The sequence below is a fragment of the Rattus norvegicus genome, chromosome 18 (genome assembly GCF_021556685.1).
Source record: "Rattus norvegicus strain SHRSP/BbbUtx chromosome 18, alternate assembly SHRSP_T2T, whole genome shotgun sequence".
NCBI lineage: Eukaryota > Metazoa > Chordata > Mammalia > Rodentia > Muridae > Rattus > Rattus norvegicus.
Window position 1 is genome coordinate 25711473 of NC_141551.1, and position 24817 is coordinate 25736289.

The 24817-nt window shown below is 46.1% G+C and overlaps 1 protein-coding gene across 7 annotated transcripts in view; it reads right to left on the reverse strand.

Moving 5' to 3' along the window:
- Positions 1-24817, reverse strand: part of Epb41l4a (erythrocyte membrane protein band 4.1 like 4A) — a 209261-nt gene that overhangs the window by 165239 nt on the left and 19205 nt on the right. Inside the window, exon 1 of one of the 7 annotated variants that reach the window (XM_087592890.1) lies at positions 21412-21569. The exons of 5 other annotated variants lie outside the window; for them this stretch is intronic. In XM_087592890.1, coding sequence (XP_087449016.1) covers positions 21412-21522 — 111 coding nt within the window. In that variant the 5' untranslated portion in view covers positions 21523-21569. Of the gene's footprint in view, positions 1-21411; positions 21570-24817 lie in introns of those variants that run through there. One more of the 7 variants, XM_087592898.1, reaches the window with a different exon arrangement.

A 24817-nucleotide genomic window follows, 5' to 3' on the forward strand; every position in this document is an offset into this window, starting at 1 on the left:
GAACAGTAACTAAGACAGAAGCTGACAACGTTGCCTGGCCTCTGAGAACACCAACACTCACATGTACACACACACACACACACACACACACACACACACAATTAAAATTAAAATAAATCTTCAAAAAAGGTGAAAATATAAAACAGGGTTTTCAGGGTTGGGGATTTAGCTCAGTGGTAGGGCGCTTGCCTAGCAAGCGCAAGGCCCTGGGTTCGGTCCCCAGCTCCGAAAAAAAAAAAAAAAAAAAAAACACAAGGTTTTCACTCTGCCAAGACTTCTTTCAGATTTCTGAATTACCCATTAATCACCAATCAATTAACCCTCAAGAAACAGTTTAAGGTCAAGGATAACCTCTACCTCCTGGCTTACTTCTCAAACTGACATGAAATAAATGTACAAAAGATACACTCCTTAGGCTTAAGCAGAATTTATCTACACAATAGTTTTATATCCACAGACACTTTAGAACTTAATGTAGGTGTACTGGGTAAAATAGATCTGAAAAGATAATTAAAATTAACCAGAATATTTAACAAAAGATACCTATTTCTTAGCAACAAGTACTAAATAAATGTTTGTTGAATTATGAATGAAATTTTAAGGAAAAATGAGGAGAAACTGAGAATTTCAATAGAACCAAATTCTAAAGAAAATACCATGATATATATATATTTATTTATTCATTTATTTATTTTTGCTTTGAGTTAGAATATTACCATCTTTCTTACTTGTTTGACTAGAGATAAAAAGCTATGTGTGAATGTTTTGAGTAGGAAAATACTGCAGATACGGTAACTCGCTTTCTTTTTTGACAGGATCTAACCACATGGCCCAGGCCACCTCAAACTTGAGATCCCTGTGCCTCAGCCCACACGTGTGTGTGCCACCTTGCCTGGCTGCTATCTGCATGTTAATATCTGTCATGCTGGCAGTGCTATATTATATACTCCTCCCAATTAGGAAGAGTGGTTTCCTGAAAACGTCCTAGTGAGCACACACGGCAAATCTGGAAGATGTGGTCATGGATCCCACGCAGGGCAATGTGCAGAGCATACCTCTGCACCGACTCTGACTAAACACCCAAAGGTGGGAGCGGCTGGACAGGCTAGAGAACTAGAAAAAGCCTTCCATAGTGAGACCAACCACTCGGCTGTGCCCAGCACTCCAGGGCCACTGCAGGGCAGGATGTGTACCCAGTAGCCATCATAGGCAGGAGCCATGCTGGACAACCAAGAGCTGAACCACTGTGCAATCCCACCCAACACTTAAGAATCTTCCCTGATCGTCCATAACCTCCTTAGAAAACACCCTCAGCACCCTTCCGGCCTCCCCTCCCCCTCCCTCCTCTCTTACATCTCCCCCTCCCCCTTTCCCTTCTCCCCTCCCCCTCCCTCCTCTCCTACATCTCCCCTCCCCTTCCCCCCCCGCTCTCTCAGCACTCTTGCCATCTTTCTAGAGCCTTGTGTGCCCTACAGGACTCTGTGACCAGAGGCTGCCAGGACAGGGCAATGTCTCTAGAGGCAACGCCACCCTGAACACAGCAAATGCTTCACAGACTCATGAATGTGCATTGTGCAGACACCTTTGCATTTAATTAACAGCCTCCACTTCCCTTTTCAGAAATACAATGAAAATAGGAAAGGTTGAAGGGTTCCAGGAATGACATTTAGGTTCCATATGACTGTGCTGTCAGTTAAGTCCCCAGCTTAGCAAACTGTGAGCTGACTGTTAAAACAAAGGACAATGCATACCTAAAACCAAGTGTGCCCCAAGACTGGCAATGAGCTAATGCTTATCCGTGACATAGGCACACGGTGAGATACTGTGGTTTAGAAAAGACCATTTTCCACAATGATATTCAATACACTGAAATGAGTTTGTAGAGACTGGTTTGAAGGGGAAAATCACTAGATGGCTTATAGTACCCAAAACATTTGAAATTATCAAAAGAATGAATTTTTATACATTCTAAGTCTTCCGTTAATCCCATTTCTCAATTTAGCCTTATTTAAAAAAAAACTGTGTGTACATGCATGTATGACAGACAGACATGAGAGAAAGAGGATAGAGACAGCAGGCATATGTCTGAAGGTTAGAGAATAACTTTAAGGAGCCTGTTCTCTCTTTCCACCAGGAGTTCCAGGCTCGAACTCAGGTCGTGAGGCTTTTGCAGCAAGCACCTTTAGCCCCTCAATCCAGCCCAGGCTAGCCTTGAACTCCCTCTCTTTGTAGCTGGGGCTAGACCTTGAACTCCTTGTCCACCTGCCTCTGCCTCCCCAGGGCAGGAATTACAAGCCTTATAGTACTATGCCTGACATCAGAGCCTCTCTGAATGAGGCCTCTGTCCTGTTCCATCTCTCTACTGCTAAATGCCACAGAAGCCTCTTCACATTGTGCTTATATTCTTGCTGGTGGCCATTCCTTGCATTGTGTGGTTGACAGCAGTCTTGAATACCTCTACTTGCATCCCCTCATCTGTTTATGTCTCTACTTCATCGTAAGCCATCTCGTTTCTTGTTCTTTCTTATGAGCCAATCTTTATTCCTTAGTCAACCAAGTCCTTAAAATAAAATAATAAAATAAAGTAAGACTTCCATGGCCTCCATTGATGTCCCTGTCTCAGGGTTTGGATTGCTGTTAAGAGACACCATGACCAGGGGCTGGGGATTTAGCTCAGTGGTAGAGCGCTTACCTAGGAAGCACAAGGCCCTGGGTTCGGTCCCCAGCTCCGAAAAAAAAGAACCAAAAAAAAAAAAAAGAGACACCATGACCAAGGCAAGTCTTATAAAGGACAACATTTCTTTGGGGCTGACTTACAGGTTCAGAGGTTCAGTCCATTAACATCAAGGTGGGAGCATGGCAGCATCCAGGCAGGCATGGCTCATGGGAAGCTAAGAGTTCTACATCTTCATTTGGAGGCCTGCAGGAGAAGACTGGTTTCCAGGTAGCTAGGACTAGGGTCTTAAAGCCCACGCCAAATGACACACATACTCCGACAAGGCCACACCTACTCCAACAAGGCCACACCCACTCCAACAAGGCCACCCCTCCCAGTAATGCCATTTCCTGGGCCAATCACATATAAACCATCACAGCCCATTGCTCCCTACGTCTCAAGCAGATGTCCCACCCCAGCATCTCTAACCCTTGCCCTCCTTCCCCACAGTGCAGGCCTGACAGCCCCATTCACTGCGACCGCTGTCCAAGGGCCACTGACCTCTGCTTGCTGCATCCACAGACGCATTGCCTGTGTGCTCTGCCTGTTGTCTCAGCCACATCTGCCACGCTGAACTGTCCCTGCCATGGTGTGATGCTTCCCTGGGTATGGAGGCTGCCTTTCCTGCCCACTGTCCTTTCATTTCTGTCCAGACATACTCAATGTTAAAAGTTGCAATGGCCCATGCTTCTGGCCTCGCTGAATAGGACCCCGGGTAGCATTTCACTGCATTTCTAGGGCATTTTCTGGGATTCTCAAGCAAGAGCTTTAACTCTGTTTACATGAAAGATACCTTACCTCCCAGCATTCCTGGAACCTGACTTTTACCTCACCAGGTATAACCCTGGCAGATGCCCCTCCAGAACCATCCTCCCTCACATTAGTTCTTTAGTAACGTTTTAAAGACAATAGCTTCAGACCCCACCAGAATGGCATGTAAGATAATGATGTATGACCCTGGAGAAGCCCCAGCTCTGGGGTATGCATCCTTCTTCCTTTCTGAGCCTTCCATTTCTCTTCACCCTCACACCAAGCACATGCTAAAACGTTTTTATTAAACCAAACTCTGCTTCATGTTAGCTACACCACCTCACGGACTCACGGCTGCTTCTGCACAAAGGAAGTCATCTTTCATCTTTCAGAATTACTCCAGAGTCTCAACGTACTCAAAGACTTCTATCACCGTCTTGGATTTTAAAAGAATTTTCCTTTGGAAACACTGTAAAAAGATCTGAACAACAAGAATGGACTCACACTGCCATTAATAAAGCAACCTCCAAATCAAATCGGACATGCCTGACTGTTGAGAATCCACGCACCAACTTCACCTAGCTCGAAGTATTTACCAACTTTACCGTTTCTCACCTATCTATGTATTTCGTGTGTGCATATGAGGGCGAGAAGACATACCTGCCAAGGGACACATGTGCTACATGGAGGGCTACATTCTGGAGTCAGTTCTCTCTTCCTCTATGTGGCTACAAGGAAAGGAACTCACGTCATCAACCCGGGTGGCTGGCACCCTTACCTACCGAGCCATCGCACTGCCTGTATGGGTGCTTTAAAACGTTTGGTGTCACAGCTCTAAATGGCTCATCCCCATCGAATCCCTTCCCTCGGAGCTCAACAAACGCCATGGAAGAAGAGATTGACAAGAGCATAAGAGCCAGAGGGGTGGAGGACACCAGGAGAGCAAGGCAGCCTCAGTCAACTGAGCGAGGCTCACAGGAACCCACAGAGACGGAAGCAGCAAGCACGGGGCCTGCACGCGTCAGCACCAGTCGTCGGCATCTATGCTGCAGCGTTCAGTTTAGGGTTTTTATCGAACGCCTAAATGTGTGAGAAAGTGGGTCCCGTGACTTCTCTTGGGCTCCTTTCCTTCTGGTTGGGCTGCCTTGTGCAGCTTCAGTGTGATGGGGTTTGTTTTATCTCACTATATTCTATTTGTATTATTATGTCTGGTTGTCATCTCTTAGAAGCCTATTGTTTTCCAGCGAAAGACAGAAAGGGACCCAGATGAGAGGGGAGGTGGAGAGGAACTGGGAGGAGTAGAGAGGGGATAATCAGGATAAATTGTATAAGAAAAATAAATTTTTAATAAAAGGGAGAAAGTCTGGTGTGATAATCTGTCAATCTGACCCGATTTGGATTTACTTATAAGATGGTGATGTGTACTTCTGGATACATCTTGGGTCAGTTCCAAAGAGGACCGACATGTGGGACAGGAATGAGGGGACTGTTGGCCAGCAGCATCTGGTATATGGAGACCCAGATGGGAAATGTACTAACTCCATCTTCTTGGGTGGCTCTGCCAGACTCCGTCCCTCCATCCATGCCAGACTCCAGCTTCTTCCAGCTTTCAGCATGAACTCAACTCTCGCCGTTTTCCAGGGAGCTTCCAAGTGCTTAGTGTGCGTCCCTGGATTCGACAGCTACTGGCTTCTCTGCCTCCCATGTACACAGATCCTCCATGTAAACAGATAACCATCGGTGCACTAAACCAGCCCCCAAATTATATTTAATGTGTGTAGATGTGTGTTCTAATATATATGTGTGTGTGTGTGTGTGTGTGTGTGTGTGTGTGTGTATACATATATATATATATATATATACACACATACCCTCTAGAGAACCTTGATGATACAGTTAATTTTCAAGTTCAATGCCGAAGTTTGTGAGCCAATAGTTTAGAGCACAGAAATGACTTGATATTGGTGGTGGTTGTAGCCATGAAGCATCTCTCAGTCAACAGGCATTGTTTTCGGTGACAGAGATACAGTGTTGAATAAAAACAAAGGTTGCCATCTAGTATAATCTCTAAAATTTCATATAAGAAGACCTTGGCGTAACTGTGCATAATACATGTGTATTCTCACACGCGTGTGGATTATCAAGTCCCTAGCAGCTGTTAATTGGCATTTTTCAAGTACTGTCCTCAGGATTTCCCGTGCTGCTTAGCACTTTAAATAACACTTGAAAATTGAGCGAAAGCTCTGCTAATTAACAAGGAGTCTGTTATAATTAATTTTGTTCGGGAAATGAGTCATTTCCAATACACATGGTTATTTAAAAGACTCCTGAAACCAAACACCACACAATCCAGCAAGGTCAAAATCCCAACACCTCAAGCACAGAAAGGCCCTGGTCGAAGCTCCTCTGCTCTGAGGCCTCAACTGCTGACTTTCGCCGTGGAGAACTGCCAAGACGCTGTCCTTGTGCCTGGGTCGGAGAAAGCCAATCACACATGCTAATCAAAGTATCAAGGACTGAGTTCAAATTACCCAAGCTCTTATTTATCACGCCTACTAGCTACAAACTAGTAGAATTAATCAAAATTAATCAAGAACTGCTTTCATCCTAATTTACCAGTCGAGAGCAGGAAACTGTGGAGCGAAGGGACAGACAGCACCTTCAGACAACACTATTTCTGGAGTCTGGCAGCTACCAACACGAACAAGAGAACTACAGTGTCAGCCACGATCATCCTACCATGGATGCGACTAGGAGGGGAACAGCTTATATGACTGAAGATGCCCCGCCCTAGCAGAGTAGACCCAGGTAAGAAGAGAAAGCGGGTGGAGTCAGACACCTTACAGTCCTAAAAGGTCTTAGTAGCTCACGGCAAAGAGCTTGGACTCTGTTCGAAGTACAGTGAAAGTCACTTGAGGAATTTAAGAAGTGAGCTCACTGTGGTTCGTACGTAGAGAAATGACCCTAATAGTGGAGGAAGTAAGAAGGAAAACCAGAGAAGGCTAGCAGTGCGGCATCGGAATGGGGAGACACTGATGTCTGGCTGTACACTACAAGTGAAGGCAGGACTGTGGACAGACATTTTCTAGATACTGACATAGAACACAAATATGTGTATGGTATCCTTTAAACTTCTTTTAAAGATTTATTTACTGGGGAGGGAGGGTGCCTCAAAGGGCAGAGGACAACTTGTAGGAAATGGGTTCTCCCTTTCTGGGTACCAAACTTGGGTCAGAGTTCTTAGCAAGTACTGTCACCTACTAAGCGTCTTGTCAACCTTCCCTGATGTTGTGTATGAAACAATCATTACATAGCTTGATAACCAAGAATAACATTCTGGATAATGTACTCAGACATAAGTTCAAGACTGGAAACAGATACCCAGATATGTTTGGCCCCAAAGACTCGTGGGTTTGAAGGCTTGGCCCATGGGCAGTGGCACTATGGGGAAGTGTGGCCTTGCTGGAGTAGGTAGGACCTTGTTGAAGTAAGTGTGTCAGTATAAAGGTGGGCTTAAGGTCTCCTTGCTGTCTTTGGACCAAGAAGTAGAAATCTCAGCTCCTCCAGCCTCAAGTCGGCCTGCACAATGCCACGCTTCCCACCAGGATGATTATGGACTGAACCTCTAAAACTGTAAGCCAGCCCTAATTACATGATTTCCTTTGTAAGAGTTGTCTTGTTCATGGTGTCTCATCACAGCAATAAAACCCAAACTAAGACACCACCTCTATTTCCCTTCCATGAAAACACCAGCTACTCTACATTCAGTCACATTCCTTTAGAGTTCTCAACATGTTCATTTATTCTTGGTCAAAATCGTACTCCTGTTTTAAAGAAGGGAAAACCAAGGAGGAAGTGACTTCCCCAGCCAGCACATGGCCAAAGGCAAAGTTAGAACTCAGGCAGTGAGTGTCGTTGCTGGTCCCATGCTCTCCCTCTCAGGAGCCATACACTCTAAAGTCTGGTTCAGAGTCGAGCTCTTCAGAACACAATGAAACAACTGGAGTTGACCTAGTTGATCTCTGGAAGCCTCCATTTACACAGGGCGCCAGCCTTAAGTCTAATGGGTGATGCTCAAGTGACTGTTGACATGATTTCCAGAATACTGCACTTAGATGAATTTGGTTCATCAAGTTTTTGATCCCTCCCAGGAAAGCAGACCACTGTGAGAGGGAAAGGGAACTGTAGGCATATATTTCTCACAGCCTACTTTAATAAAGATTCAACCTCCCCTCTAGCCTACCACTCACCAGAAGAGGTAGAAAAGAAAGGTTATTAGGATACAAGGAAATTGAACTTATTTAGAAATAGGTTTTGGGGGGCGATCCCAATGTTTGTTGTTCTCATTCTAGTCCACTCAGCAGACACCACACACGAATCAGCAAGGTCATTTCAATCTAGAAGAAAAGTTATGGCGCCAAAGTCCAAGGAAGCAGCAAGAAGCCACAGGAATCTCTGAAGATAATTTCTTTGGTGAGTTTCTCCCTGTGAAGTCACCGCAAGTGAAGCTCAACGACACAATGTAAGGCAAACCAATTCGTGTCACCAGTGAAGACTAAGGAGGCAGAGCAAGGCTTTCACGTGTCTGCTTCAGGAAAACATCCTTTCATGAATCTGCTTTAGCAAAACACCTGTGTGCCACAACAAAACATCACGTGCCATAGCTGACTTTCCAAAGAGACCGGAAGTTTCCACTTCAGGGAAGTATGTTTCCCCCAGCATGTGTTGAGAGAGCAACCCATGTGCATACTTGTTAGTTCCGCCAGAGTGCACACTTGGAAGGTATGAAGCACCCATCTCTGGGAGAATTCTCATCGTGAGGATTATTAGTGCGGAGTGAGTGCTTGGCTCAGAACTATGTGGCATTCTTCAAATGTCAGGAGCAGCCCCACAGAATAACCCAGGTCCCCAACCACACCATTAAGTTGACGTTACCAACTGCAGCACAGAAGAAAGCAGCTCATCCCGGCTGACATTGACAGTGCAGGTGACTGGGCTGAGGACATTCTTGTTCCCTAGCAGCTTAACCTTCCAAGAATGAACAGAGTGTTCCCAAGCTCAGAACTGAGAACCATGGAACTCTTGTCACCCAGAGCTAAAGACAGAAAAAGCAAGGGGGAAAGGGGTGGGGGGAAGCATTGTGTTTTGTTTTGTTTTGTTTTTAAGTCTCTTTATTCAGGAGAAATGATTTGACAGTGTTAAAGATGTTGATACAAGGAAAGTCTTCTAAATAAAAGTGATTCATACCACAAAACAGCACATTAGTCCAGGCACCAAGGATATATAAGAAAAAGTAATAAACATTGCAACCAAGTTTCTTTCCCTCCAGGTCTTCAGTCCTAGAAAGATGTGGAGACGGCAGAAGAGCTCACTACAGCAAAGTCGCTTTTACTTCTCTAAACGTGCAAGCGCTCATCATTCAGAAGGGTTGGGGGGGGGGGGGAGCCACGACTGTAAGTTCAAGGCCAGATAGAATGCACAGTCAGACTCTGTCTCAATTAACAAGGAAACTGCACATTAGCAGGGGCATGGGACACCTGTGATCCCAGCACTGACAGGGCTGAGGCAGGAGATCAAGACCAGCAACTGGGATAGGGGAGCGGGATGTGAGAATAGGTAAGAAAGAGGAAAAGGGGGGAGGAGAGGGGAGAAGGGAAATGAGATGCTGATTTAACCCTCTACGAAAGAGGGCTTGACTTTTGCCTGGGGTCAGAGGTTAATTGGAAATACTGTTTTTCACTGAAGGAAAGCTGATTCTCCAAGGAAAGTGGACCAAATGTATCTCAAGGTCTTTCGCCCCTCCCCAGGACCACCAAGAATGGACACAGACACTGAGTTTGATGTAGAAACCTCAGCCTGATGCTGCACCTCCAAGCTCATCCAGAAACTGAAAGAGAGCCCGCACCTAACTCCACTGACCAGATGAATGGGGACGGTGGGAGAGAGCAGTGTGCGTTGTTGTTCCCTTTAGCTCCACTGGGTGACCTACAGAGCAAAGGGCTGAGAATCACCCCAGAGGTTCTGACAAAAACACAAAGCCCCTGAGCATGCTGGGAATGGCAAAGGCAACTGCAGGGAACACTCCCTTTTCCATTCCTCTTCATCTTAAACCCAACCCTCTTACAGGCACAGTGATAAGAGAGTCCGCACTAGGCATGGTGACAGATGTCTGACTGCAATCCCAGTACCCGGCAGGCAAAGGCAGGAGTATGATAAGTTCTAAGCCAGCCTGGGCTACATTAGGAGACTCTGTCTCAAAAGAAAAAAAAAAGGACACACACAAACACCGTTTCTCATACAGCAGCACAAGCATAGCACAAAAATATTCAAGTTTCAATGAGAACTCAAACTGGATGAGAAGTCACCATAAAGTCACCATTCCATCAGCCAGGGGATGACACAGAGCAGTGATAAAAATGAGTAAACTAGAAATTCCTCCGTGAACAACTGTGAGCATGCGGAATGAAGAAATAGAACCATGTTCCTCGGTCCTTGATGAAGGTTCACTGCTGAGCCAAGTTCCACAAAAACAGAAGAGCCTGGGTCACCCATGCTGCTAAGAGGACTGCACCAGGGCAGAGAAGGGCAGCTGACAGCTACTTTAAATAGTAAACAAGCAACTGTCACAAAGCAGCACTGATACAGAGAACGAAATTTGACTTTTGTACAGAAAATCTGTAAAGTCAGGTATGGTGGCACATGCCTGTCAAACCCAGCACTTAATGGGTGGGTACTAAAGACCAAGAATTCTAAGCCATCCTCAGCTTTATCGAGGATTCAAGGATAGCACAGACTGAATGAAATCCTATCCCAAAAATAGAAGGAAGGAAGGAAGGGAAGGAGGGAGGGAGGGAGGGAGGGAGGGAGGGAGGGAGGGAGGGAGGGAGGGAGGGAGGGAGGGAGGGAGGAACGGAAATCTGTGCATGAATGTTCAGCAGAGGTGTTTTGTTTTTTAAATAAGGTACTTGCCCACTGAACTCTGCAAACAGCGGGTGCCTGAACATGACCTTTACATGTGTTAGAGATTTTTATTCAATGGTCATCTGTAGTCCCGCCATTTCAACCGCGATCTGGGGGTCCCGGCTGTCTAATTTTATTCAATATGGGAGGAATACCCTGTAGCCTTGCCACAACCAATTACTTCCACAATGATGCTCAACATTCTCTCAGCTATCAACCCTATGGTACCCCAGAGCCTACACTTGTTCCTCAGCTGCTTCGGGGAACAATGTAGAAGGCTCAAAAGCCTCTCTGATGAGCATCGCCGCCTTCCCAGAGCTGTCTCTCAGAGACTCACATCACCATATAAAGTGCTGGTAGCGTCTCCAACTGCAGCAAACCTAATTACTCCTCAGGGGAGCTCGCACTGCAGCGTCCTCTCAGACAGACAAGAATTCACCAGTGTGCAGGCAGCAGAATTCTGCACCTATAACCAGGACCCCAAACAATCCAACCACAACAACAAAATCTTGCCACCTCCAGTTTGCACCAGTGAGTACCGTCCTTAAAAACCTCTCTAGGTTTACATCAATCATGTGCAGGGAGAAACCATTTCAACACAGGCAGCTGAAACGGCTTTGAACTGAAAAGCGCGCGGAGAGTGAAAATCTCCAGTCTGCCCCATGCTCACTCTGGCTCTCACCTTCTGGCCTTGCACATTGAACCTTGGTAAAAAGTCATGGCCTCTGCTTCTTGTGATTACACAGATTGGTCTGTACAGTTTGCTAGGCTTTAGTCCCACCTAAGGCCGAGTTTCTTGGGTCAAAAAGCAGTTCTCCCAAGACTGTGATCTCTTCTTTTATTCATTAATCTTTCACAGCTGATATGATCCAGAAAGGAGAAAAGTCCAAGGGCTCACAAGATACAAATGACAAATTGATGACGAAAATGAACATCAACAAGGAATCCACATGGTGTTTCCCAAAGACGGTCCCTGGATGAGAGCATGGGATGATGTGAACTGCAAGGATCACACAGGAGCTTTAACCCAGGCAACTGAGAGCCATTTGAGGAGGGGCAGGCAGAGAGGACAAGGAGCCTCTCCCAATCCCAGCATGCCTCTGGGGTACACTCTGAAACTGTTCACAGAGTCAGCTCTCATGGTCAAAGTACATTTCAAACAACACATACTCTAAATACAAGCTCCTTTCTTCATCAGATGCTGGACTGGACAGGGAGACTATTCAACAGCAACTGATCGCATGGCAAAGACCAGCTGAAGAGTTAACTCTAATCTTAACCAGCCAGTGCTACTTCAGCACTGGGCCAGGTTGGCAGCCATTTCTCACTCATGTGTTCTTTATCGCTTTTACCTTCTCTCGCGTCAATCAGATCCTTGTGGTCCTGTGAGGAACAAAGGCGTGTACAGACATGTGCGGGAGCATGGAGCTGTCCACATAAGCAACCCCCTTTATAAAGGTGGCAGGGCACAGTGAATTGGCACCAAATCCATGTTGTTTCCCTCTCCCGGTAGTAACTCTAAGCGACAGGCAACCTGGGAAGCCAAGCCAACCCTCCAGTCTTCGGTGTGAGCAAAAATGGAGGCAAAAAGAGCTCATATACCTGCCCTCAAACACCTAGGTTACTACCTTAAAATTGTGAATCGAAGTTTGGCAAGTGCTTCCTTTTATGTGATTCCATATATAAAACAGTCATCCTTCGCCAAATTTCCCTGATTCTGCCGTGCATTTAAATTTCCTTTATTACAATTAGACCGAATCCTATAAATAAAGCTAGAATCTAATGTCGAAATACTTGTGGGAAGAGAGTAGAGGTTCAAAATCCTTTGCAAACAAAGGGGGGCTTTAAAGCACAGCTGAAAGAATTCAGGGAGAGAATGGGTAATAGCAGGACCCAGATCCAGCAGCAGCAAGAGGAACATCCTGGGAGCTTAGCTGTAACACAGAGGAAGAGAGAACCCAAGTACCCACATGTTGAGCCCCTCTTTACCATCCATGAAGGGAAGATGACTTCTCAAGGCCAGCAGATGGCATGAAAAGACACACAGCCTTTTACACCAAAGCCCAGGCATTCTGGAACGGTATGGCTACCGTGCACCACACTGAGAGAGGCCTTGAGCTCAAGTTCACCCGCCAACCATCCTTCTCCAGCAGGTCACCTGAGAGCTGACAAGACAACTGCTCCATGAGCCCAGCCTAAGACCGGAGCCAATCACTTTTTGCCATAACAGGACTACTCTAATTTTATAAGATACAAGAAAGGCAATTTCAGCTGCATTTTGCTCCGAGCACTGACCTACTAAAACTCAGTGTGGGTGTGTGACCTCTGAAGTGTTGGGATCGCAGGGACAGACACTACATCCTGTTTGTTCAATAATGAGACAGAATCCAAGGCCTTGTGCTAGGCCAACTAAGCCACATATCCAGCCCAGGAAGATTATTTTAATGATATGAAAGCCATGCAGCTTCTGCATTTGGTGATCTTAGCCAGGAGCACAACCTTTAAGAGTCAGATGTGAATCTACCCTTCGAGCAGATCTGTCAGAGTTACCTGAAGGAACACTGGGTACTAGAACATCCTCCACTCATGGAGAGCTCAGCCCCGGTCTTGGGAGACAACTGCAAGAGTAGAGGCCCAGGCAAAGCCAGCTGTGACAACTTCAGATCAAATCAAGAAACACAAATGCTACAAACCCTGAGATCAGAGATCAGCTACGTGAAGACCGTAAACTGCCAAAACCAGCGAGAAAGGCATCTCTGTGCCTGGTGTTAAGCTGAGCTGCCTCTCCTTCTCCTTGTCCAGAAAAGCTCTAACTTTATTACATTGCTTTCATCGAAACACTACGCACCTTGTTTTGATTTTCTGTAAAATGATACACTTTAACTATCAAGACAGACGAGAATCGGCTCCTAGAAACTTTGTTAGTTCACAAGGACATCCCCTGAAAATCCTTGAAAAGCGGTCACATTTGTATAAAAAGAATTGCCCACACCGGTGACCAAGGGTGAGACACAAAACCAAATGCAGGAGACAGAAATTGACCCTATCCAAACTCAATCGTGTGTTTTTCAAGCAAACAGTTGTTAGCGCTCAAATCTTTAAACAGATCCGGTTCAGAGACTGAGTTTCTGACTCCTGACAGATGGTGGAGGCGGGAGAAGTTTCCAGAAATGATGGCATCGATGTGAATTCAGATCTTTCAAACCACAGTATTGTTCCTTTCTCTCTCTAGTGCTACGGCTTCAGGAACTAAGTTGTGTGCTCATTTCTAGCCAGATAATTAGCTTTTTATATGGCTTAATTAGTGCTTCCAATTACTCACATTTCTAGCGCCTTTAATAAAGGACTCAACCCCAGTGCTTCTTATTTTTTAAGAGGCATGATGAAATGAAGCAGGGCCTCCTTCAGTCTGTTAGTCATGTTATTAACAAGCACAGCGGCTGTGCCGGGCCACCGAGAAGGCCTGTCACCACGGAAAAGCATCTCCATGTAGTAATGGATCAGCCTCTGAAGCATTTGCCTCATAAACCCAGCCCATAAAATTACTCAAACCCGACATAAAATATCCTTACAGCAAATTACTTCTGTCTGGTCCTAAATTATTTCCGCTGGGACATCAAACCTTCAGCAATAAATTTTATTCGAATAAAAATTTATGACATTAAATCATGATAGATTTTTTTTTAAAGCTTACACATTACAGTCATTTAAGGCACACAGAAAGTTCTAATCTCATCTATGTAGCCCAATATTGATGTAAAGGGATATTGTACTTATTTTAATCTAATATTAAAAAAAAGATGGGATTCAACTCTCAGACTCTGGTGTTTCAATACTGTTAGTCTGGGGTGAGTGTTAACTGCCGAAAACACTGCAGGAAGTTTGTAATTGAAGCCTTGACCTCATGTCTTAGCTGGGTTTCCACTGCTGGACTAAAGCCCCATGACTAGAAGTTATCTGGGGGCAGAAAGGGTTTATTTCAGCTTACAACTCGCAGGTCCCACTCCGTCACTGGAGGAAGTCAGGGCAACAAGAGCTGAAAGCAGAAATCTGGAATCAGGAACTGAAGCAAAGTCATGGGGGAACACTGCTCACTGGTTGCTCCTCCTGGCTTGCTCAGGGCTGAGGTGGGCTGAACCCTCCCATGTCAGTCATTAATAAAGAGAGAATGCACCAGAGGCTTGTCTACAGGCCAATCTTACAGAGGTCTTTTCTCAATAGAGGTTCCTGCCTGTCAGATGACTCTAGTGTCTGTCAAGCTGACAAAACCAACCTACCATAACATTACCTTCCTTTCAATTCCACATCTCGGGTTACTGGCTGAGTGACTCTGATTGGACAGTAGAGTCTGGGGAGACACTGCACACACAGTCCTTACTCTCCTGCAAAGAAGGAAAAGCAACCAAAGAAAGAGAGATGATGTCATTCATTCTCCTTTCTTCTATTACGTCACATTAACTCATCATTAGCATGGCTCCTAGCTCTGTGTCCCAAGAGTTAGCTAAAAAGACAATGAAGTGACCCCATGCCTTGAGTGTAGGGGGACATAGGGAGAGCTCAACTCTACCCCAAGGGGGATAAGCTTCATATATCAATAAGGTGAGTCAAAGTTCAAGGGGAGAGTGAGCCTTCCCATCAGGGCTAATCTGAGCACAGCCCTGCAAGCACTGGAGGCTCAGCCCTGTCAGGAAGCACTTCCGCCACCTGAGGATGAATAAGGAAGCCTGCACCCTCCGTTGCCCCCGAATATTCATCTCAAAGGTGAAGTCTTAACTACACCTTATTAAAAACCATCTCAGCTGGGCATGCCGGGGCACATTTGTCACCCCCTGCACTCAGAAGACCAATACATGATGGTCCTGAGGTTGAATCCCACCTGAGTTAAATGCTTAGATCTCAGCCAACATGGGTATAAACAAGGCTTTCTCAAGAGAACTTCTGAAAATGTAAAACCAAAAACCACGGCACTTTAAACACAAGCAACTGTTACTTAAAACGTAAAATCACATATTACATAACGTTTATACCAACAGTGGAGTGTGTGTGTGTGTGTGTGTGTGTGTGTGTGTGTGTGTGTGTGTACACATACATATATATGGCAGCTGCCCCATACCTTGGGGAGGGATATGGCCTCATGATCTTCATCCACTTGGGCAGTTTATATTGTCAACCTCAGGGGATCCAGAACCAACCTGAAGACAACCTCTGGCCACATCAGTGAAGGATGTTCAAAAATGAGGTTAACTGACATGAGAAGGATCACCCTCATGTGGGCGGCACCATTCCAGACTGCTTCAAAGGAAAGGTAGCTGAACCATGACTCTCTGCTTCCTGACTGTAGATACAATGTGATCAGCCACCCTCAGCTCCTGGCATCAAACACTCCCCACTGCAATGGACCGTACACCCTAGAACTGTAGATGAAAAGAAACCAACCCATCCTCCCATTTTCCTTCCTTCCTTCTTCCTTCCTCCCTTCCTTCTTTCTTCCTTCCTTCAATGGCTTCTGTTAGTTAAAACTAGCAGTCATTAACTGGCCATAAATCCTTAGAAAAGGGTGGCACCTCCTGGTCCCTTACCCTGCCTGCCCCATGATGGAAGGTTAACGGCCTTGTTCTTGGGTTATAACTCCTGAAGATACCTGCAAATGGTAACAGCTCAAGAGAGCCATGGCCATGCCATGCCCAAAAGAAAACATTCAACAGTGGGACTAGTACTGAAAATATAACTGTGTTAAGTAATTTGCAAGTTTTTCTTTAATTGCAAAATAATATTTATTCTCCTCACAAGCGGCTGAAAGAGTATCAATATTTTCAAGTAGACATTAGTTATATATGAGGCTCTATGTAAAACACTTAGTAAACTGTACATTTTATGAATGTGCTAAGGCATTAGACAATTAAAGAGAAAAACTCGTTTGCTCTAAAAGATTTAGCCAGAAAACAGTAAAGCCAAGTACTGAAATGAGAATTTGTGACCAACTCCCTCATTTAACCTGGAGTGAGCTTGCCTCGTGTTTTCTTTTTTTTTTTTTTTTTCTTTTTTTTTTTTGGTTCTTTTTTTCGGAGCTGGGGACCGAACCCAGGGCCTTGCGCTTCCTAGGTAAGCGCTCTACCACTGAGCTAAATCCCCAGCCCCGCCTCGTGTTTTCTTACAGTAGCCAGAAAGAGGGTCTTGAGTAGCCTGCCCCTCTGGCCTCGCCACTGTGTGTGAGGGCACATTACAGTGACAAGAACAGCTCAAAGTAACAATGGCCTCTGATCTTGAGATCTGTCAAATGAAGAGCATTTGGGGGCTACATGATCAAGACTGGACATGCATCAGTTGGGCACAAAGTTGTGAAAAGGTAACGACAGTCCAGACCAGTCTCCCACACAAACCACCTCACATCAGTTTGCGGGCCACCTTCCTACCAGCTGACTGGCTTCTGCTGTGACGAAAGCAAAGGGAGACCCTTGCTCAATAACGACACCTGTTCTTGGCCTTCATACTTACGAAGAATGGCAATCAGAAAGAACGAGGGAGTAAAGAGCTTCAGTCCTCACAGTGCAGGGAGTGGCCAGGGAATATGGACGCTGAACGTCCAAACTTCTTCTCCAGAATGTGGCACACAGGAAGATTTGAATGTTGGAATTCCTCAGAAGCCCACAGATTACTAAATTAATTCAAACCTCGAAGGGCGGCAAACTAACAATTCCTCTTCACAATAGCTGGACACTGCCCGTGATTTCTCACAAAGATAAATGTTCCTTCCCACAACTTAAAAGGGCAAGCGCTTTAAGGTCACAGTTTAAATGAACAATGCATAACTAATGCCAGCCTCTCAGCCTTAAATAACAGACTAAGGGGAGAAGAGGGAGGTAGGGGGGATGTCTAGAAACCTCCATCAGCAGACCCAGTCACCTGACCAGGCCTTGGCTCCCAGGCCTCTCTGTCACCAGGGGGTGAGTTTTGTTTTTGTTTTCTTTTTACAGATTTACTTTATTTTACATGAGTACACTGTAGCTATCTTTAGATGCGCCAGAAGAAGTCATCAGATCCCATTACAGATGGCTGTGAGCCACCATGTGGTTGCTGGGAATTGAACTCAGGACCTCTGGAAGAGCAGCCAGTGCTCTTAACCACTGAGCCACCTCTCCAGCTCCCAGGGGGTGAGTTTTATCTCAGCCAAACTCAAAGCACTATCCAAACAACTTGACTCAGAATCTCTACATAGCCACTAGGCTGAAACCGAAGCTCCTCAGGAGACTAATACACCACCGGGCGGAGAAGGGTAAGGAGGAAGAATGGAAAGTTGGGCTTCAGAACAGGTGACCTGCACTGGAAGAGCTTCAAGTCCACAGACTGCTGCCATCACCTCACCAGCTGCCTCAGAGATCCGACCAAGGCTGCTCCTCCGTGCATCCAATGTTGCATGCGGGCAGCCGGAGGCCTTTGCTGTCTCCTCACTGTCGTTATGCTCAACAGCGGCCTTTCATGTAAAATGGCAACTTGGTTAGCTAACTGGTTTTGTGAGGCAGCCGAGGAAGGACAGGTTCAGCACTGGCTAGGGAATTTACAGCCCACTGCTTCCCTCATTCCCCGTTATCAGTCCCCAAATGTAAATACACACTTACAAGTAAATGATCAGTTTGTGGACTTCTGACGCAGTTGGCTCTTAATTTAATGATCTGTAAACTCCTGCTAAAGTAACTTCTTATCCCAGAAGAGGGACTGATGGGCATATATGTACACTTGCACAAGAGTACACACACACACACACACACACACACACACACTACTCACAACAGGCATGGACGCTCTCAGCCAACAATGAAGAGCCTGAGGCTGAATGATTTGTAAGACGTCTGGGTTAGCCTGGGCTATACAGTGAATTATGGGCTACAAAACAACAAAGACCCTGTATTGAAACATAACAACAGTTAAAAAGCAAATTTCTAACATTTTCAAGTATGATAAAATTATTTAGTTAAACATTTTTTATTTCACAAGGTGTGGTAATGCATGCCTTTAATCCCAGCACTTGGGAGGCAGAGGCAGGGGGATCTCCATGAGTTGGAAGCCAGCCCTGTTCTACAAAGAGAGTTCCAGGATAGCCAGGGCTATTACACAAAGTAACCCTGTCTTAAAATAGATATAGATAGATATAGATATAGATAGATATAGATATAGATATAGATATAGATATATAGATATAGATGTGTGTGTGTGTGTGTGTGTGTGTGTGTGTGTGTATCCCTAAGTTAGAAATATTTGGAAAGGCATTATATTACATTAAAGTATGATGGTTTCTATTGCTTTCACTGTGCTAACAGTTAATGTAACATGTCCCCTGTCATTGAGCCTCATGACCATGCTAGAAGATCTGTCACCACCACCTCCTTTCGCAGGCAGAGTTCAAGCAGGTCAGCAGCTAAACAAACAGCCCAGCGACGCACAGTAAGGAAGGACGAGGTCAGGATGCATGCCTGTCTGACATTACGCAACCAGTCAGTGACTGAGTGCTATCCAGAAAGCAAGCAAACACAATCTCCATCTATCTGCCCTGTAATTACTTCAGAACCTAAGGCTTAAGACAGAAGGTCACACAGCATCTATGAGAATCAAAAGTCCAGGACCCTCGAGTTACATGGCTTGCTTCTGGCTCAGCCAGAGCTGTAGGCACCTGAAGGCAGGCTTCCGGCTGAAGGATCAGATCCCACACGGTTATGCCCTGGTGCTGGTGAGAGGCTCAGTTCACCACCTCCAGGGCCTTACAGCAGGTCAGCTGCCCTTCCACGGAACATGAGTCACGAGACAGAGAAGCCCATCACGCCTTCTCATGACCTGTCTGTCCCCAGCCCACACTCATGGGCAGCTGGGTATGAATTCAGGGCCTGAAAGAAGGAGTGTGAAGAAACTGTGGACATAGTTTTAATGGACAAAGTGTTCTAAGTGGTGTAATAGATTTCTCATCATTAGAATCCCCAAGAAACAACTCCAAGATGTTCCCACACACATTAAACAGGAGTCTGAGACAGCACTTACAAAGGCCCGGGACCAGGCTGCTCTCGAGAGAAGGAGATCTTTGGAATAATAGTTGTTTTTGTTGTTATTATTATTTAAATGGTATTGTTAGTTTTATTGATATTTTAATTTGCTCATGTTTTAAATATTAATTAAAATTAATAATTATGATAGGGTTGATTTGAATATAATACTAATTTTAATTATTATCATAATATTAATTTATGTTATGATGATGATTGAATTATTATTCAAAATGGGAGCAACCATGGAGAGCCCTCCACCCCCTTTTTCCTTCCTCTCTGTCCTCAGCCTTATAAAGAGTTCCCCCTCCCCACTGGAGCATCTTTAGAACTTGAATTTTCTTTCTTTTGCTTAAGATCCTCTGGATGTGCTTAACTACAGATTAAAAATTCAGTCCAACTAATCTGTGTATTAACAAAATCGTACAGTAGGTTTGAAGGCAATGTCTGCAGGCATCGGACCGCGGTGTTCAATGTGGCTCACCCATAGCCTCGGGCACTGCTTGCCTGCTGTCAAGCCCCTTCCGGGAAGAGGTTAATAGAAAGTCTATCCTAAAACAAAGTAAAATAAAAGTCTGACAGAAGCACCTTGATCAGAGTTGGCCAGAAATGAGTTTAACCCACATTACAAAGCATCCATTCAATAATCGTGTGTGAAAGTCCCACGTGCAGAGTGGAAGGGAGAGCCTCGAGGAAGCACGTGAGCAGAAACTTGTGAGGTAATTCTGGGAGAAGAATGTTCTAGGCAGACTGAATGGCAACCTCTTAGCCCTGAGGCTGAAACCTTAGTTAGCTTCCCATTGTTGTGGTAAAACACCTCAGCCAAAAGCCACCTGAAAGAAGGACGGGTTTGCTTCAGCTTACTACAATCAGGTGACACTCTAGCTGAAGAAAGGCAGGGTAGGACGCAAGGCAGGAACCTGGACACAGTAACTGAAGCAGAGGCAGTGGAGGAACACTCCTTACACAAACTTCATCCCTGACACCTTGGTGACTATCTCTCTTAAAAACGTACACTCCTAAACACAACTGCTGTGACTTGTTTGTCTCCCGTAGCTTGTATCCTGCAGTGAGCAGCTGCAGTAGTAATAATTAGGCAAATTAGCCATCCTTGGGAATAAGCCTGAGTACACACCGGTGGGACTCTAAGTGGCAAACAGCCACAGTGGTGAAAGGAGACAAACAACCCAATTCTGGACCCATCAGCCTCTACACCAAACACCCGGATCCCTTTGACCCCCTCACACCACCACACACAGTGATCATAGCACCTCACAGCACCTCACAGCGCCAGCCCTTTCTTCACTATCTGACTGCACCCCAGCCTGGCTAGATTCCTTCTGTTTCTGCTTCAGGTTCCCGAGGTCTTTGCATGGGCAGTTTCCTCTGCCTTAGCACCACTTCCTAAGAAACATTTCCTTCCGTCCATCCATCCGATTGCTGCCGCACACTCCTGTCTCCACCTGTATTTACTCAGTACACCCAGGTGGCCACGCCCCTAATCGCCTACAAGGCTGTGTGCTCAGAGCTGAGCCTACAAGGACTCTATTATTCTACTAATGGCTATATCCAGGACCTGGCCCAGGCCCAGAAGCTGACAGGCTCTTAAAATGTATCTGCTCAGTGAATGCTGTCCTTACCATCTTTTCTCCTCTGCCCTCCATCGCCACCCAGCTCACACCTTACACTAGCACTTTCCCAGACTCCAGGCTTCCCAAGCTCCAGTCCTGTCTGCAGTCATCTGCTGCCCACTTAACTTCCTAAAATACCACCAAGGATCCCCGTGCACACAAGATGTCACATCCCATTTCTAGATTTCCAGTCCTTCCCTCACCTAACACAGCCCTATAGGAAGGAAGCTAATTTTCTCCTTTACCTGCAGATACTTACAGATTCAGTCAGCCTTCCTCTCCCGCCCGTGCCAACCCTCCTGAGACGTTCTCTCATCTCACACACCTCAGACTCCAGGTCCTTAACAGAGTCGAGATACTCTGTGGGTCTCTTCCCCTCCGGAGAGCATACTTCTCTGGGTTGAGCAGTTTTCCTAGGATTCTGGTCGTCCTGCATACCACAACAGCCCGCCCAGTGTGGGAGGAGAAAGATGCCAGCACTTGCTGACACCCCTGAAGGAGGCCCAGAAGGCGGAGTGTCAGGTCAGTACTCTTAGAACCCCACTGAACTGACTGCCTCGCCTTTGAGGGCAACTTTTAATTGCATTTTTTTATCTTGTTCTACAACATAGCCTTGATGAAGAAAATAATTTCTAAAGAAAAGTCATTTAAAAGTCAAATGTTCGCCTTCACCCTCCGTTCCTCCCCAAGTTCTTGTGCAGTTGTTAGAAACGGGAAGCCTACCTGATTTTTTTCCAGATGCCATCTGTCTAGTCTACAAATGGAAGTGAAGAAACGGCCGCTGTCAATAAAGCAGTGGCTCCAGACCACACAGGCACCGCAGTATCTCTAGGCTCACAATCCAGGCTGTGCCCCTTCTTACTCGCCCCCCACACCTTAGCAACTACGAGGAAGCTGCTATTGCTCCCAGGGCCATTACTTGACAGAACGTGCACTACATCATCACCACCCACACTTTAAGAACGCCTTACTCGTCTCTTGCTGCAGCACTGCCAGTGGGAACACCTGAAGTGCAAGCTGCGTACGAGACTCCACAGGTCGTAAGAAGATGACAGATCCCGGCTCGATAAGGCCAAACTGAAGAAACCCAAGACGCAGGACAAGAACACCTTGCAGGCCAAAGAGACCACTGAACAGAAAAGGTGAAGGGAAATTTTCTAAAAGCCTAGACTGAAGGACCTCCCCTCTCCATCCTAGCCCACCCCATAATCTCCAAGACCCCTCGTGACGTAGAAGAGACTCCCACACGACGGGCAAGAGCCACACACTGCATTGTGAACCCAAGACTGCAACGGCAGTGCCACTGGCCACAGGTCCTTGAAGGGACACCACACACACACACACACACACACACACACACACACACACACATACACACACCCTGCTACCACTAATTGGACAGTCAAATCTTACCAGTCCGCCCTGGCATATAAATTTGTATGATTGGTGAAAATAAAAAACACCTCTTGGCAAAATAACAACAACAACAACAATAATAATAATAGTAACTTTACTCAGTAACTAAAACTTTATAGGAGACACCTTTGAACTTGGAGGAAAATCTTAAAGATTTATTTCTATTTTATGTGTATGAGTGTTTTGCCTGATTGTGTGTATGTGTACCAGGTGTGCAGTGCCAGAAGGGGGCGCTGAACCTTCTGGAACCGGACTTACTGATGGTTCGTGAGGGTTCTGGGAACCCACCTTAGGTCTTCTGCCAGAACAGTGTCCTCTTACCCACTGAGCCCCCATTACTCCAGCTCCAGAATGAGTAAGACTTTTTGAACATCATCCCTGCATGAACGGTTATAACCATAAATACCGGAACCATGGGATAGCAAGTACACACCTATGCCGACTGTGTAGTCCCTACTCGTGCCCGGAAGCTTTAATTGGTGTGGTGTAAAATCTCCTAACATTATAAAAACAACTGCATAAAGAACTGTGCTTTTCTTCCTTTCCCTGCCTACAAAAGTAACTGAAAGCCAGGACGGTGGTGGATGCCTGCAATCCCAGCACGTGAAAGTGGAGGTGTGAGGACCGGGAGCTCAGAGCATCCTCAGCTACACACTGAATTCACGGCCATCAATTCTTAAACTGCACATCAGGCCAGATCCACTCGGTGGAACCCGTACCTGACACTGTCAGCGAGGCCAAGAGTCTGTAGCTGGTTAGGTCATGAGGTCTGCAGGAGAACACACAACTACTGTTGGGCTGAATGCCTGGCATGAAACAGAACCTAATGACTTCGTGCTACAGTGCCTGGCCCGGCCTTCATCCCAGAAGCAGCTTCTAGGCCTGGCCTGGCCTAGCTGCCTTGAGAGGCAAGTGCCATAGGTTTTTTAAGGTGGAGCCCACGGCTCCTGGAGCACACTGTGCCTTCCAGCTCCTGAGAGACAGATGCATTCCCACAGGCAGTGACACATCCAGACCTCTGTGTTTCTCTGTACGGAAGCTCCCTCAGTGGTCAAGGAAGCAAGGAAGCTCGACAGGACAGTTGGCCTCAGACATTAACCCTGTGTAACCCGCACAGCTTGCAAACTTCATTGTACCCTGGCAGCTACTGCATTCATCCTGGCAAATGCCGTTACATTCTGTTTCTGACTAAGGTATAAAATGTATGACTGCTCTCAATAAAATGGTCACAGCCTCAGTTATGTTGTGGCCTCTCCAACCGGGCCTGATTTCATTCCTCTCGGCCATATCAGGTCACCTTGGCCTGGTCAGTAAGCACAGGCACCGGGCACGGCCTCAGTACACAGCAGTTAACACAGAGGCCCGCGACTGTGCGATGTGCAGAGAGTAAGCGACCTCAGAGAGCTCACAAGGCCTCTTCTCAGAAGACGAGGCTGAAAGATCGCAAGAGTCAGAGGGGTGAATGACTTCCGAACATGACAGGGAAGATGCTTGTGTGCACGCACGACGACTGAGAGAGCACTCGAAGGACCTGCACAAGTGCAAACCAGACGAAGTCTCAGCAGGGAGGAGAGACTGAGCCTGCAGTCCGCCCCCGGCCGCTGAGGAGCTCCTGCCATTGGACGGCTGCTGGGAGAGGGAGAGCCAATTCTCTCTAATGGTGTGACACCCGGGATATCAACCTCACTCCCAGGGCAGGCCCCATGCCTAGGAGCAGTTGGCCAATAGGAAGTGACAGAGGAGATGGACACAGCAGGGAGGATCTGACACAGGGTGGACGGAGGGCTCTGCCTATGATCGAAATCTATTGCATGAAATCTTGAAGAAATTAATAAATGCATTATTTTTACATTTTTTTTCTTGGGAAGAATGGAGTTGTGAGTTAGGAAGGTTAAGAACCCCTGGTCTGCAGTGGTGGTATGTGGTGTGTGTCGGTGGCGTGTGACCCAAGGTCCCCCTAATTCTGAACACATTTAGTCGAGCACCCATAGAAAATATAGCAACTGCACAAGTCTAATAGGCTACAAATGCTATTCCAGGCAGGAGATTTTATTAAACATGGAGGGTTGGGTACATTTTAGTCACTTTGCTCTCCAACCTCAGGCACAAGGCACAAAACTATCTACTTGAAGGAGTCACATACACTGGTGAAGCCAGGAAGAGGTGTGCCTGTCTGCTCTACACCAAGAAACCACAGAGCCTTTGTCAGGATTCTGGCTCTGATCCACTCAGCAGTTACCAGTGGAAAAACCCACATGGAGGCAGGCAAACTACAAGCCACTTATCACATGAAACTGCCACCCCTCACCAAGAAG